Source organism: Lathyrus oleraceus, chromosome 1 (genome assembly GCF_024323335.1).
Source record: "Lathyrus oleraceus cultivar Zhongwan6 chromosome 1, CAAS_Psat_ZW6_1.0, whole genome shotgun sequence".
Lineage (NCBI taxonomy): Eukaryota > Viridiplantae > Streptophyta > Magnoliopsida > Fabales > Fabaceae > Lathyrus > Lathyrus oleraceus.
The window spans coordinates 202,403,550-202,418,529 of record NC_066579.1 but is presented as its reverse complement, the minus strand read 5'-3'; the positions used below and the strand labels follow the sequence as shown (position 1 = coordinate 202,418,529).

Below are 14,980 nucleotides of genomic sequence, written 5' to 3'. Positions count from 1 at the left end.
ACATGTAAGATATGTATTATGTATAAAAAGAGTATAGATGCAGAAAAGTCACACACTTAAAGATAGAAAAGATCTATAAAAATTATAAAGAAAGATTTAAAGATTAAAATTTTAGAGAGAAACATGATATTAGATAGAAAATTATGACAATTTTTTTTTTCAATTTAGCCAATTCCACTTAATCTATATTTGTGATTATAAGAATTTATTAATGTCAAATCCACTTTATGTATGTTCGGTTTTACGATGACGAAAATTAATTATTAATAAATTAATTTTACAGAACTAAAATGATTTAAATATAAAATAATTTATATTTAGATAATGTTAAAATTAATTGAATAACTAATCTTAATATAAAAATTTCATTTAAACTCCGAAATTATAAATTTTATGTTCGAATAAAATCAATTCTATTTTTTATAAGAATTTAACACCTCAAAATTATTTTAAATTTAATTTCACATCTTATAAAAAGTCAAACAAATACTAAGATAAAATTAGGTTGTTGTGTATATAAATACATAAATAATATAAAAAGTAAAAAAAATAGTATTAACAGAGAATAAATATAAATAGAGATTAACTTCATATAAATAGTTTAAAATCTCTATAGACTATCGGTGTATTTCAATTAAATTCATATAAATAATGAATATTAATATTAAAAATAAATTATTAAAATAAGGTAATGCAAGATGTAAAAGAATAAATAAATAAATAAAATAAATAGGGTAACGCTTGTTGAGTTTGTGTTGAGATAGTGAAATTGAGAAATTCAGTGGTAAAAGGGTTCAGGTTTTGATTTTTTCTTCCTTCAACACTATTTTAATTATTTATTTCACTTTCCTTTCTTTTTCTCAAATAAAAAACCAAAAACCTGCGAATTTCAAACCCAAATTTCCCCATCCTATTTAAATCCAATTTCTCTCTCTTGAATCACATTTTCAGCGGAAAAACCCAAATCGGAGTTTTTCTTCTATAGTGAAGTTTCAGATTTTGACCTAAAGCGTTGAATCGAACTACCCTTCAGTTTCGTGTGGTTGTTTATAGTGTGTTGGTGAAATGAGAAGAAGAAGTTGCATGTTGTGAGAAGAAGTTTTGCATCAAAGCTTCTTTATGGCACCTAATCGCGTTTATGAAGCATGGAAAGGAAGTAATGTAATGTTCTTATCTTTTTTTTTAAAATATTTTTTTTGATTATTTTGATTATTTTTTATTTGTTGGTTGTTTTAATTGTTTGATGGTTCTGAAAAAATTAGCTTTTAATGCTTGATTATATTTGGTTATGGATATGGTCTAGATTTTTTGTTTTGTTTGTTTTGTTAGTTGGGGAAATTCATAGTGTGATTTGCTTGATATAGACCCTATTTGGTGAAAGAGCTTATTTGCAGCTTATGGCAAATTATCATCATAATAAGTTATGTGTAAGCTGGTTCTAAAGTTTGATTTTTTTTGGTAATGTTATTTATGAAAATAAGTTGAAAACAGCTTCTAAACAATGTCATTGTCATAAGCTGCTTTTAGATGTATAGTCTGGCCCTTTTTTCCTTGTTTGTTTTTAGTATTGATTGGTTTTGATTTCTAATGATGTTCTTGTTTTTGCTTGAAAGTTCAAAGTAGAGGAGTGATGAGGGAAAAACTTTAAGTTGGAGTTTAACTTCAGATTTTGGAACTGTGTGTGTGTGTGATCTGTTTGTGTTTGTATGTATAGCTGGGGAAGTGAGATTATGCTTTTGGAATGGAACAACTTAATCGAATAAGTTCAACCATCTTCTGTAACTGTGGTGTTGTCTGTTTGTGTGAGGAATCCTGACTTTGCTGATAAACTGATAGTGTGTTGATTGCTCTGAAGCACAAACTCTGACATAGGCACCGGAACATAGTACAGACACAAACAGATCGCACACACACAGTTCCAAAATCTGAAGAAATGTATAAGGTATTTGAAACGTTTGTCTGACTTTTCTGACACGTGTCGTACAAGTGTCGGACACCGATACGTGTCAGACACTGTGGCACGCCCACTCTTAGAGGTGTCCGTGCTTCATAGGTTGATTGGAATAATGCACTAATCTCTACTTTCCTAGTTTCAGGCAAAAAAGTGTGAACCGATACACTAGACTAGTATTGCGTTGCCTTAGTTTATTTGAAGCATAACTCTCAACTTGGAGAGCTGCTTTTTCACGTGGTAATGAGTGATGGAGCTATACAGTTTTAACAGTCTTTATTTGTTTAACTTAACCATCTGTTCAAGGTGCATGTTTACTTTTCACTTATGGAATTGAGAAAGATAATAAGTATCATGACTCAAGATAGGTAACACTATATATGTTTCATGACATGTTTTTGATTGAATTACTATATTAACTTTTGATATTGTTGATATCTTTTATATATTATAGATTTTTTCCATTTGAACAAGGAACTTTTAGAAACTAATTCGTATCAAACTTCATGATTCATTCCAAAACTTTTTATTAACAAAGTCTCAACATTTTAGTTAACTTGCCGTTCAAAATGACTCCCGTAGCAGCTAAGTGATTCTCTGAAGCAGCTTGCTTAAATTTTTTAACAAAAGTTGACAAGTTTAGCATCCATTAGAAAGCAGGGTTATCACCCTCCCTCCGCAATGATCTTGTCAAACCCTGATGCATATCATATCCATATAGTCCTTCACCTTCTCATTTGTAAGACATCACGTTGAACCAACCCCGCACACCCATATTGGATCACACACACCACAAATAATCTCAACAGTGAGCCTATTACATTTTGTGACACTATTGTGATAAGAATATTATAAAGGAAAGAGTGAATTCCTATAATAAAAGGGATGTACGACTGAATCTAGTGCAGTCGTTCTATTTTTGAAAAATTCACTGTGATTATGCCACTTAATGTGGGTTCCAGAAAGTAAAGTGAAGATTATAATTGTAATTAAAATACGGTCATTGTAATTGCAATGATATGGTAAGAATATATAGTTAAAATACGGTAATGCTTCCTCCTTTTCTCTTCAGGTAGTGAATTTCACTGGAAAAAGGGTTCTGGTATTCATTCAGGTCAAATAACACACACATTCATCGATCTTTTTCTAACCTAGACATTATTTTTTATTTAACTTTTTTTTTCTCCCTTTAAAAAAACCAAAACCTGCAAATTTCAAACCCAACAATTGCCATTATTGAAAAAAAAGAGAAGGTTTTTCTTCTGTCTTATGTAACTATTGTTGTGTTTATTGGTGTGATGAATATAATATGACTATTTATACCATCTACTTGTTATATCATTTGTCATGGCTGCAGTTGGTTTTTTACCGCGCCAAGTAGTTTTTTCTTTTAGTATGGAATTGATGTGTTGAGTTGGTGGAGTGAGATTATATGTTTTCAGAATTGTGCAACTTTGAATAAGTAGTTTGTTTGGCCTCTATTGCTGCTTTTGTCTGTATGTGATTATACGCTTTACTGTGGGATTATCGTGTGAAGCAATATGTTATTCTTGTCTATATAGGTCTAAGCTGTAGGCTAATTATGGTGAGTTTCTTTCTATGTCTTATAGGAAAAATGAGTAACAAAGTTATATTACGTAAACAATATTTTCTCATGGACAAATGAGTAACGAAGTTATATTACGTAAACAATATTTTCTTGTTTTGCTTAACCATCGAGTCAAGTTTGTTTATTTTTGTCTTATGGATTTAAGAAAGATAATATATATCATGACTCAAGATAAGTAATAATACTATTTATATGCTGTGGGACTGGGTCATGATTGCTTCATCGCATAATCTATTTCTTATATGTTAAGTGAATGAACTGTATATTACATTTATAAGCCAGTTCAGCTCATTATATTGTTTCTGTTTAGGTAAAGAGGGTTCCTTATCATCCACTTGCTGTACTCTCTTTTTCAAAGTAATATTTTTTATCAAGAAAATAATTTATGTTCTCTCTTAGTAATGTAGTGTTAAATGGAAAATATTAATACTTTTTTGGCTGTTTTAAGTGTCAAGAATATAAACAAATATCTTGGAATATCTACCATGCTTTTTAAGTATGTTAAAATATCTTCAGAATTTATGTATGTTAAAATCAGAATATACTGTGGAGCGAGTTGTTTTATCTAATTATACATGCAATATTCACGTTGTTAACAAACAATTATTTATTATGTTTGCTGGTTTGTTACCTTATTTTATTGGGGTTGGTAAATTTATTATTTTATTGGTTTGGGCTTGAAATAATATTTTGCTATCACATGACCTAATTATTTTTATAAATAGGATCATTCGTGTAATATTCTCGACACGTCATGATAAACCCGATCAATCCAATAGTCCCTTATTACAGATCTCTGTTCTCTCTTTTCTGTCCCTATGATTTCAACAAAACTATATTTCATTTTATTGTTTTCCTGTAACGACGTGCTTCTGTCTTCTGGTAAATTAAAAAAGTTTTACCTTTTAATGAACTATTATCTGTCATATATAGAAGTCTTACCTTATTTCACTTCAAAACTTATAATCTTTTGCAGAAATTCCTGTTTGGAGGACGGTTGATATTTGGGCCTGACGCTAAGTCATTGCTTATCAGTTTGGTGCTGGTCATAGTTCCAGTTATCATCTTTTGCATATTTGTAGCAAGACATCTTCGGCATGAATTTTCTTCATATAATGCAGGATATGCTATTTTGGTGGTAGCAGTTATCTTCAATATTTATGTAAGGTTTATGAAGTTTTTTCTTTCTTTGTCATTTGATGTTTTAATACTCACACATACCTGAAGCATATATGTTAATGCTCTAACTTAAATGTTTAGTATTTGTTAGGATTTAATGTGGTTAGTTGTAAATATTCTACATTGATTGTAATCTTCTAAGTCTAACTATGTGATGATTGTTTGCTACTATAGTATTGTTGATTAGGGTAATTTTAGCTTTAATAATTTTAGTTGTTGATTCTTAAAAAGGAAATATGATTTCTTCCTAATTTCTATCTGTTCATGGTATCAAAACCTCCATGACCAAGCTCTTGGTTTCTCTATTATGATGGGCTTGGGCCTTATATCATACAGGGCTTTTGCATGAGAGCCTTGCAAGAGCTCATTTGCACATGAGCGTCCTTATGCGAGGTAGTGAACAACACCTCAAGGTGCCTAGGATTGGTCATCCCTAGCATCTCCTCTATTCGAACATTCTCCATTGTTTTCACCTTTTTAGCACTGCGGTAGGACTACACCAAGTTATGTGATTGAATTGTTATATGATCATATATCAAGGTATTCTTTAATTTTTTTAAAATCTCAAATATACATTAAAATATAGATCTAGCCTTCCAAAACCCTCCAAAATCTCCCTCCCAAACAGACCCTAAAGGTCTTGGGTTGTTACATTTAAGCCCTTCCAAGCATACCCAAGAACTCAATAACTCATAGGAATGACCAAATAGGCCATATTCAAGCCAGAAGCAGCAAAGTATAAGGTGAAGACATGCCTTAACAGCGGTAGCATTACAGATAATAAGATGTTGTAGTTCCACAGCCGACCAGCCTCTTGGAGTTGTGAAACAGAAACATTATTAAACCAGATAATTATATAGAAATTGCTGCCTAAAATGGTTGATCACATGATCTTGTGTAGGCCACACATGACAGAGTCCTTCGATTACTGTTGGAATTTCCGCCTTTATTGCGGTCCGCCCCTAGTCGCCTAGTTGTGGCATTTGACTTGCCTTCATTGCTGGTTCCAACACCTATATTGTGTTGGATTTGAAGGGGTGATTTAGCCCACATCACATTGCTTAGAGATATGATATGTTTAGTGTCTGTAAGGCTTGGGCAGCCCTCACCTTACAAGCCAGTTTTGTAAGCTTGAGTTAGCCCAACCACACATTCTAAGATGGTATCAAAGCCTATCCTCGATCCGTTTTTGGGCTTCCCGCACCGTCCACGTTTCAGGCTCATTGAGGCCTGAGCGTGAGGTGTGTGTGTTGGAATTTCTGCCTCTATTGTGGTCCACCCCTAGTCGCCAAATTGTGGCATTTGGCTTATCTTCAATGCAGCCTCTAACACCTATATTGTGTCGGGTTTGAAGGGGTGGATTTAGTCCCACGTTGCTTAGGGATATGATCTTTCTAGTGTATATAAAGTTTGTGCGCAACCTTCACCTCACAAGCCGGTTTTGTAAAGTTGAGTTAGGTCCAATCACACATTCTTAGAATTACTAATGGAGGCTCAAATGATTTTGGGTGTTTGATCGCTGGCTGATCTAAGAATGGAGATCCATCTGAGGCACCGATAACAGCTAGGAAACAAAGAATTAACTAAGCAGATTTAGGTCTAAAGAGAGAATAGTTTAAAAGGCAAAACACCACATTTGTGAAAAAAAATAGAAAAAGGAAAAATGTGGAAAATAACACTGGAAGGTAGCACTGCTGGAGAAATTAAGGTTTTCTTGGGTTGGGTCACAAACAGTAAAACAGAAACACAATATTGCTTCTAGAGAGGAACATCTGCAAGTTTTGAGGGCTTAAAATCCCAAGAAAAGGCCGGCCATAAATGGTGCTTAGGAAATTGAAGACAGCTACCAGAAACTTAAACAGTGGAGATATAACAAATCAAATAAGTTTCAGAAACTCTTCGGCAGAAAAACATTGTTCTGGTCATGGAGGATAATACAACTTTGGTATGGTATTGAAAGGGAGAATGAGAGAAAACTATTGCTAGGATGTACACATTTTTTGCTTATTATTGATTGATTTACAATCAATTAAATAGTTATCTAAGCTAAAAATCACTAGTCACTGAATCAAAAATCCGTAATTGATTATTCTAAACTAGTTGATGTAAATACGTTTGACTATATATTTTATCATAAAGGCTAATGTTGTTCTAACATGCTTATTAACATTTGACATGTATTGATGAACCAGAATGATTTAGATCTTTATGCATGTCTAGTACTTAGTTTCTTGAGTTATTGTGTGAATCTATTGAATATTTATCTGTTTTTTCTTTCTGGCTCCTTGCCAGCTCATTTTTTTCATTCCTTTGCAGTATTTATCAGCTCAATATTGTTTCATCATGTTGCTATCTAAATATAACTTTCAACTAGAAGAAATCTTTATTTGGTGAAGCAAACTTTAATGTTGATAAAAACCTTTTCTGATATTTAGATGAAATCATACCACTTGAAAAACTTTAATGCTCACATGTTGAGATTCACCAGACAGGGTGTGCTTGCTAACGCTGTCCCTTGTTATTCTTTCTAAGATGAGTATCAAATTTGAAGATCTTTCCAATAATAAGCACCACTACAAATGCAAGGAATTAAAGGAGTAAATTAACTTAGAATAAAACTAAGTTAATCCTTAAATCCCAATTATCTTGTCATAGGCATTTGCTTGTGATCCAATCAAGGGAATGGTATAGCAAAAAAGTTGTTGCAATTATTAGTACATTTTATTTTTTCAATAATTACTAATTTACTAAAATAAGGTTTTTTCCTTTTTGGTTTATATATGATTTCCTTTCATTTAACCTACATTCTTAAGAAAATCTTGTTGAGATATTGATTTCCTTAAGCTTGTTTTACCTGATTTCCTTAAGCTTGTTTTACCTGATTTCCTTGAGCTTCATGCAATTTAACCCTATGATTTGTGTTTATAGGTGTTGATACTTCTCTTTCTTACTTCTGCACGCGATCCGGGCATTATTCCAAGGAATTTACATCCGCCTGAGGAAGATTTCCGTTATGACTCGTCCGTTTCTATTGACATCGGGGGGCGGCAAACACCAAGCCTTCAGTTCCCCCGAACAAAGGAGGTAATGGTCAATGGCCTTCCTGTAAGGGTGAAGTATTGCGATACCTGTATGCTGTATCGTCCTCCTCGTTGCTCACATTGTTCCATCTGCAACAATTGTGTTCAACGTTTTGATCATCACTGCCCTTGGGTTGGACAATGCATTGGACTGGTATGATGGCTCATATCCACCATGTTATTGATTTTATGATACTGTTTTTTCTTCCATATTGTTGTTCTTAGCTCATTACATGTTTGCTTTCTTGTTATTTTAATATTTATTTATGTTTGGTTTTTCCAATGTGCAGAGGAACTATCGTTACTTCTTTATGTTTGTTTCTTCGGCAACTCTTCTATGCATCTATGTGTTTTCAATCTCAGCTTTTTACATCAAGGTTCTGATGGATCATAATCATGGGACAGTGTGGAAGGCAATGAAAGAATCCCCTGCATCTGTTATATTAATGGCATATTGTTTCATTGCTCTGTGGTTTGTTGGTGGACTAACTGGCTTTCATTTGTACCTTATTGGTACAAACCAGGTCCGTTGATTTCTTTTAAATTTATGAATCTAATAGAATGTTTACGGTTTACCTCTTTGTTCATCGAGCTTGCAGAACTAGCGCGTAACATTGCAATAAATGACATTTAGTAGAGTTTTTCTCAAATTGAATTAATTTGAATCCATTTATTAAGAGTCCCACATCGGACAATATATAGTATGAACATTTATAAGTGGGGGCAATCCCCATCCTACAAGCCTGTTTTGTATAGTTGAATTGAGTCCAACCACATTTCCGGCGGGTCACTTGCTATTAAGTTTCCGCTATTGGGCCAGTCACCATTTATTTCCATGCTCCAGATATCCAATCTTGGGCGTGAGGGGGTGTATTAAGAGTCCCACTTCGGACAATATATGGTTTGAACATGTGCTTATAAGTGGGAATAATCTTCACCGTACAAGCTGGTTTTGTATGGTGGAGTTATGCCCAACCAATATTTTTTTAAGAGCAATCCTCACCTTACAAGCCGGTTTTGTATGATTGAGTTAAAGCCAATCACATTTCTTAATACCACTAATGTAAATAATGCTGATGTAAGCCTGTGTACAAATATGCCTAAATTTCTTTTAATGTGATGAAACATTAGGCTCTGTTGGAATTTGAGAAGATTTTTTAAAATATATTTGATGTATTTTTCATCCCTCACCCATTTCCTTTTGTCCAAACAAATGTGCTTTTAGGGTTGGTTCTTCTCTATTTTCTTCTCAATCCGAACTTAGAAGATAGTTTAAGCCTAATTTTATAGAAAAGATATGTTCTACATCTACATGTTATATGATAATACTGGTTGGGTTTTCTTTAAATGATATTTTGTTTGAAGAATATCTTCATCCAGGTGATTGATCTTTGTTTTGCAGACCACCTATGAAAACTTCCGATACAGAGCAGATAGCAGGATCAACGTTTACAATCAGGGCTGTATAAATAACTTTCGCGAAGTCTTTTGTACAAAAGTGCCGCCTTCAAAAAACAACTTTCGAGCTCTTGTTCAAGAAGAGGTACAGAGGCAACCTCCTCAAGTCGTTACCCAGGAACCAGAATCAGATACGGGAGGAGATCATCGTTCTAAGGTTGAAGATGATCTAGACATCGGTGAAGACCTATTGAAGATATCACAGCGCCGGAATATTGAAGGTTTTGATGAAGAAATTCGGAGTAGAGGGAGCAATGGACCTTACCATACTTCTGAAGGTGATTCAGTTTTGGGCTCAGATCGTCGAGCTCCAACAGTTCGATCGGACGAAAGGCACTCAAGCCGGAGAAGAAGCGAAAGCTGGGAAATTGAGCCAGATGTACTTGCCAATTCAAATGTAACTGAAACTAGAAGCTATGTTTCTTCGCGACAATGATTTCAGTTTTTTTGATGTTTGCACAACATATCAACTTTAGGTGATATGGTTTACTTATATATATAAAAAAGTTGGAATAGAAAATACTTTCTTCATCAGAGGTTACCATTATAGGAATGTGAATTAAATTGATTGAGGCATTAAGTAGAGAAACTTGTTTGACATTTTTTTAGTAATCTTGGCTCTGGTGGAAAAGTATAGGAATGTGTTTGTTCAAGTTGTGTCTTGATATTTTTATTTATTTCCTTTTACTTAATAATTTTGCATAGCCAACAAAGATTAGTTGGCAAGGAGTTGTCTCACATGAGGTCGTGAGTCGATTTTTGCTGCCGATGTGAGGACATCTTTGGTGGATAATCTCTAAGTTTTTTAATACATCTGTAAGCGCTGTTTGAGTTTTGAGTTTTGAGGTCTGATTTAATTTTGTTGAGTCTACGGAGTTCAACTTACCTCAATTAAAAAAAAATCTTTGCATTGCATTGCATGTTTTAATTGACTTTATTCTAAATAACCTCTTATAAATGATGATGGAAAAGTTCTCATCAAACCAGGTTTTAGGTTTTGTTAAAATGTTTTTTTCCATGCTATTGATTGATGCATTTAGATTTTGTTAAAATTCTTTTATCCATAATATTTTATATAACGGATTTTCTGTTTTGCATATTATGTGGACACATTAATTTTCTCACCTTTTAACAATTTGTTGCTAAAATTAAAATAACTTCATATATATATATATATAAATAGCAAAGTTGTTACATCAATACACCTAAACCAATCATTATGTACTCAAAATATACCCATAGCATAAAATTACTATTTTTAAATAACTATAAACAACATCATACTGGACTTAGAATTCACCTTTATTTTCCACAACAAAGAAGGAAAAAAAATATGAATCCATCAAAACTTTCCTCTTGGTTGTTCACACTTTCCTTGATCTTCATTTCCCAAGCATCAGCTGCCTTGTATGAAGACGTTTGCAAAGCCGCGGCCGAAGACAGGGCCGGATGCCTTAAAGTTCTGAAAGCCCAGCCACAAATTGTCTTGGCGAAAAACGACATGGAGCTAGCCAAAGTCATCCTGGAGTTCGCGCTAAAAAAGGGAACCGAAGCTCAGAATTACCTAAAGGAAATGATGAAAACAAACCCGAAACTAGCAGTTAAAAATTGCGCAACTATACACTATGATGAGGTTGTTGGATCATTCAGAAGTTCATTAGGTGAATTGGAATCTGATGATACAATAACAGCAAGCTATGATGCTAAAGTTGCTGGTGATGGTGCTGTAACTTGTGATGCTGAATTGGCTAGTGCAAAGATTAAAATTCCTGCCATTTCTGCTCTAAATAAAGATATAAAGTTGATTAGTAGAATTGCATTTTTAGCAACGGATAGGCTTCCAGAAGAATAAACTGTTATGCATGTATTTGTTAAAAGTATTGAGGAACAAAACTATCACTTTTATCATTCTCAATATTTGACAATGATATTTTAGTAAAAATATAATTTTCTCTCTTCCATTTATTCCATTTTCTTAATCTATGGGAAATGGTCAACTGAGTCACTCACTGTAGAATGAAGGGAATAATAAAATCATGTATAAACCAATATTCAATCATGTTATTAAAATAATTTTATAATATAAGCCAGATATAGTGAGATACATGGGTCTTTATTGACATATGCATCATTTTTTTTCATTTGTATAATGAAAAAAAATTGTTAAACATAATTTCTTTTATTAGTTTTTTCCCTCTTCTTTGTTGATTTAAACAATGCCAAGTAACTTTTTTAAATAAAAAAATTGTAAAAAAAAATATTTTTTCATAATAAGTAACACATCATCTTCAGGGTCGGTCCTGACTTTATGAGGCTCAAGGCAAATAATAAAAATGGACTCCTAATAAAAAATATATTTTTCTTTTTTAAAAAAAGAACTTTGTATTTGTCAAATAAAAAGATGTTACTGTACTCACTTCTCTACCAAATCCTTATATTTGTGAACGTCGATATTAGTTATAATTACTTTCTCCTCCAACCTTACATAATCAAGAGCCTTACAATGATCACACATAAAAAATATAATAAAAAAGATTAAACACACAACCTTTAGCATCATATTTAAAAATCAATCTCATACCACTTGATGAACGACAAATTTATGTTTATTTTTCATTTGATAATTTATTTAATAGATTATTAAATATATATTTTTCTTTTTTAAAACAAAATGAGACACTTTAATTTGGAGGCCCTGAACTAAGAATGGTCTTGTCTTTCCTTTCCCTAAATATATTCCAAATATATTCGGGGTTAAGTTCAGGTATCTTTGACCCACCACATCCCTAAAGTAGAATATATATATTTTTAATAGAAATACTCTCTTTTTCATAAATTAAAAATTTTCTTGAATTTGTCCTGAAATTTTATCAGGGAAGAATATGTGGATTCAATGGTTTAAAAGGAGGGAGGGGGTTGAATACACCAATCCCCCTAGACCATTTAAAAAACTTTTTCTTACATGAAATCAGAATTCAATAAGCGAAAGTACAATTGACAGACGTAAGCAAAATATAACAGATGGTTTGAAAGATTATATGTTTCAATGTCTATCGAAAATACATGATTCAATAAAAAATCAACATAACCTAGATAAATGAAGTTAATTTGACAAAACAATTAAATATAGATCATGACTCAATTTTGTGCATAGCTCAAAATTGATCTACATCAAAGATTGATTAATTCAAAATTAAAGTCTTTACAATTATAATCAAGGGACACAATAATCAATAAACTAGACACATCACAAACTTAAATTTATATGATAACACACTATAAGTAACATCAAATTATAGATAAAATGATATTCTAAAGATAAACAAGTTTAGGCATACAATGTAATGCATAAATGTAAAATAGATAGGGAGAGGAAAAATGTATACCGAATTTATAGTGTTTCAACTCATTCGTCCCGCCAGAGCTTAGTCCACTCTTCAATGGTTTCACCATTGAATATTGTAAGCCATTGAAAAATTAATATACAAGTATTTTGCTACAACATATAATCAACAATTTGAACATTACAAGCCATCTACTTTAGCCAATACAAACGTAAATTGACCTTTTCTCTTCTGTTGAGGCAGATTACTCAAACTGCAAATATTCAAAATCTTCAATGATCTTGATCCAACGATCTTGCTAGACACAATAATCTTGCTCTAAGATTTCTTTCTACAACAACCTTTATTCGACCATATCAACTCCTTCTTTGAATGATTTTTCTACTTGAGAATGATTAGACAACCAAAGTCTTATACACAATATAGAGAAACTCTTCTCTTGTTGAATATTAACTACCAGATACCATAGATAAAAACAATTCTTTTTACTGATACACACAAAAAAGTATCATAATATACTTTGGATCTACCACTCACACTCAATCTTTAGAATTGAGCACCACAATAACGATTTATTGAACAAGATTGAAGATGACGAAGGATATCTAAAGAATATCACATAACACAACTTAGATATCACAATATCAACATTCTATAAAAAATTTCACAAGGTTGCATCAAGTAGAAAAAAAAATGTTTGTGAAAGAAAAAAACTCTCATTAGTTTTTCTCAAACTTATTGAAAATATGGGTTTGGATCTCACTAGATCTTACTCTAGAAGAATCTTATTGTGAGACTTCTTTTTGATTGAATATCCTCATGTCAATTAACAAATAAATCAATTCTCTTGAAAAAAGGCACTTAAAATATTTATGTAGGTGTTAGAGGTTAGACACAAAAATTTAAAGTAAAGAACTAAAATATTCAAGCTAAATCAAGAGGTTATGATTTGGATAAAAAGAAATAATGTCTTGAATCAAGGTTGTCATTTTTAATTGAATTATGATTGGTGTTTACGATTCGAGTCAAGAAAAAACATGCTTCAAATTATGGTTATTGTAGAAAGATGTTTCAGTTTCATGATTCGAGTCAAAATTTCATGTGATTTGAGTCAAAGAGTGCTGTCATTGGAATCACAAATATCTTTGATTCAAATCAAATAGTTAGTGGAAAAATTGTAATTTCAATTTGATGTTTGATTCGAGTCAGCATAATGCTGGATTCGAATCAAGCTTCAGAAAAATATTGTTTTAAATTTTCTAACTTGTGATTCAAGATACATTCAACCCATTGACTCGGTCTAGTTGTTCAGGATAAAATAACACAGTGATATGGGTCGAAAACTAATTTATTGAATGTAAGGATAACTCAAGGTACGCATCTAGTCGAATAAGTGAAATAACAAAATTACAAATAGTGATAGATTAAATCACGGACAAATAAAATTTAATATCGATTGCAATTTCAACCCTAACAAACATCAACATACATTAAAAATAATAAAGTAAAACAATCTTGAAAAATTCCAAACATGCATTTAAAATATTTTAAATAATAAATTACAAACTAAAATATCAAAGCATTGACTATACTACTAATATACGCATTATCAAAACAAAATAATAAAGTAAAAATATAGACTAACATGGAGGATTTGGTGTGAGTACTAGTGTCTCTATTAATCGATCCGTCATCTTCTTTTGTAATTAGGGAAGACTGAAACCTAGCATAAACCTCGTCAAAGTCAATTTTTCCATCAAACATAAGAGGACATTTGATTGATATCCACATGTACGGATTTTACTATCATGCCTACTCATTACACTTATAAATTACTATCCTTATTCAGTGAATCAATTTCTACATTCTTTTGATTATGCTTAATTACATTCCATGAATATTAGTATAATTTCCCTCACACACGTGTGTGTATATATATATATATATATATATATATATATATATATATATATATATATATATATATATGCTTCTTCTTAACCAAAATCTTCAATAGGGAGGATGAGTTCGAAGATATTTTTCTTCAATTGTATGATAAAAAGCCTCATTATACCATGTACATGCAATTGAGGTTGCAAATCTTTATCTTTTCCTTAAAATGTTTCTTGTTTATTCTTGTGGTAAGGGTGGAGATAATGGTTATAAGAAAGTTATTATGAAGCAAAAATTGATAGATTAAAGGGGAATTGCTATTTTGATTTATCTTCAAGGAAAAATAAGAGTTTTATTCTCCATGGTAAACTTTGATAGAACGAAGTGAAGGTTGAGGGAAGACTACTACATACGGAGGCCTCAAGCAAATAATTGGATATGAGAAGGTGAATCGATTCAAGGTAGA

At 32.0% G+C, this 14,980-nt stretch overlaps 2 protein-coding genes across 3 annotated transcripts; both read left to right on the top strand.

Moving 5' to 3' along the window:
- The first annotated feature begins 801 nt into the window (after positions 1 to 801).
- On the top strand, positions 802 to 9,930 carry LOC127127674 (protein S-acyltransferase 8). Of its 2 annotated transcripts, none has more exons than XM_051056922.1 (5): positions 802 to 1,161; positions 4,537 to 4,722; positions 7,668 to 7,973; positions 8,110 to 8,343; positions 9,222 to 9,930. In XM_051056922.1, exons 1-5 carry the CDS (start codon positions 1,120 to 1,122, stop codon positions 9,711 to 9,713), a joined length of 1,260 nt encoding a protein of 419 aa, XP_050912879.1. In that variant the 5' UTR covers positions 802 to 1,119; the 3' UTR covers positions 9,714 to 9,930. The 2 variants fall into 2 exon arrangements, with proteins under 2 accessions (XP_050912879.1, XP_050912885.1); XM_051056928.1 differs by lacking the exon at positions 802 to 1,161 and adding an exon at positions 1,565 to 1,942.
- A 611-nt stretch (positions 9,931 to 10,541) lies between these two features.
- LOC127127663 (uncharacterized) lies at positions 10,542 to 11,242 on the top strand. The gene has a single exon (XM_051056914.1). It carries the CDS (start codon positions 10,611 to 10,613, stop codon positions 11,127 to 11,129), a length of 519 nt encoding a protein of 172 aa, XP_050912871.1. The 5' UTR covers positions 10,542 to 10,610; the 3' UTR covers positions 11,130 to 11,242.
- Positions 11,243 to 14,980: the final 3,738 nt, after the last annotated feature.

Excerpts from the sequence above, each read along its gene's own strand:
- LOC127127674 (XM_051056922.1), top strand. The coding sequence starts at position 1,120 with ATGGCACCTAATCGCGTTTATGAAGCATGGAAAGGAAGTAAT. Across the intron at positions 4,723-7,667 it reads CAGTTATCTTCAATATTTAT|GTGTTGATACTTCTCTTTCT; the intron begins GTAAGGTTTATG and ends TTGTGTTTATAG. Across the intron at positions 8,344-9,221 it reads ACCTTATTGGTACAAACCAG|ACCACCTATGAAAACTTCCG; the intron begins GTCCGTTGATTT and ends TTTGTTTTGCAG.
- LOC127127663 (XM_051056914.1), top strand. The coding sequence starts at position 10,611 with ATGAATCCATCAAAACTTTCCTCTTGGTTGTTCACACTTTCCTTGATC.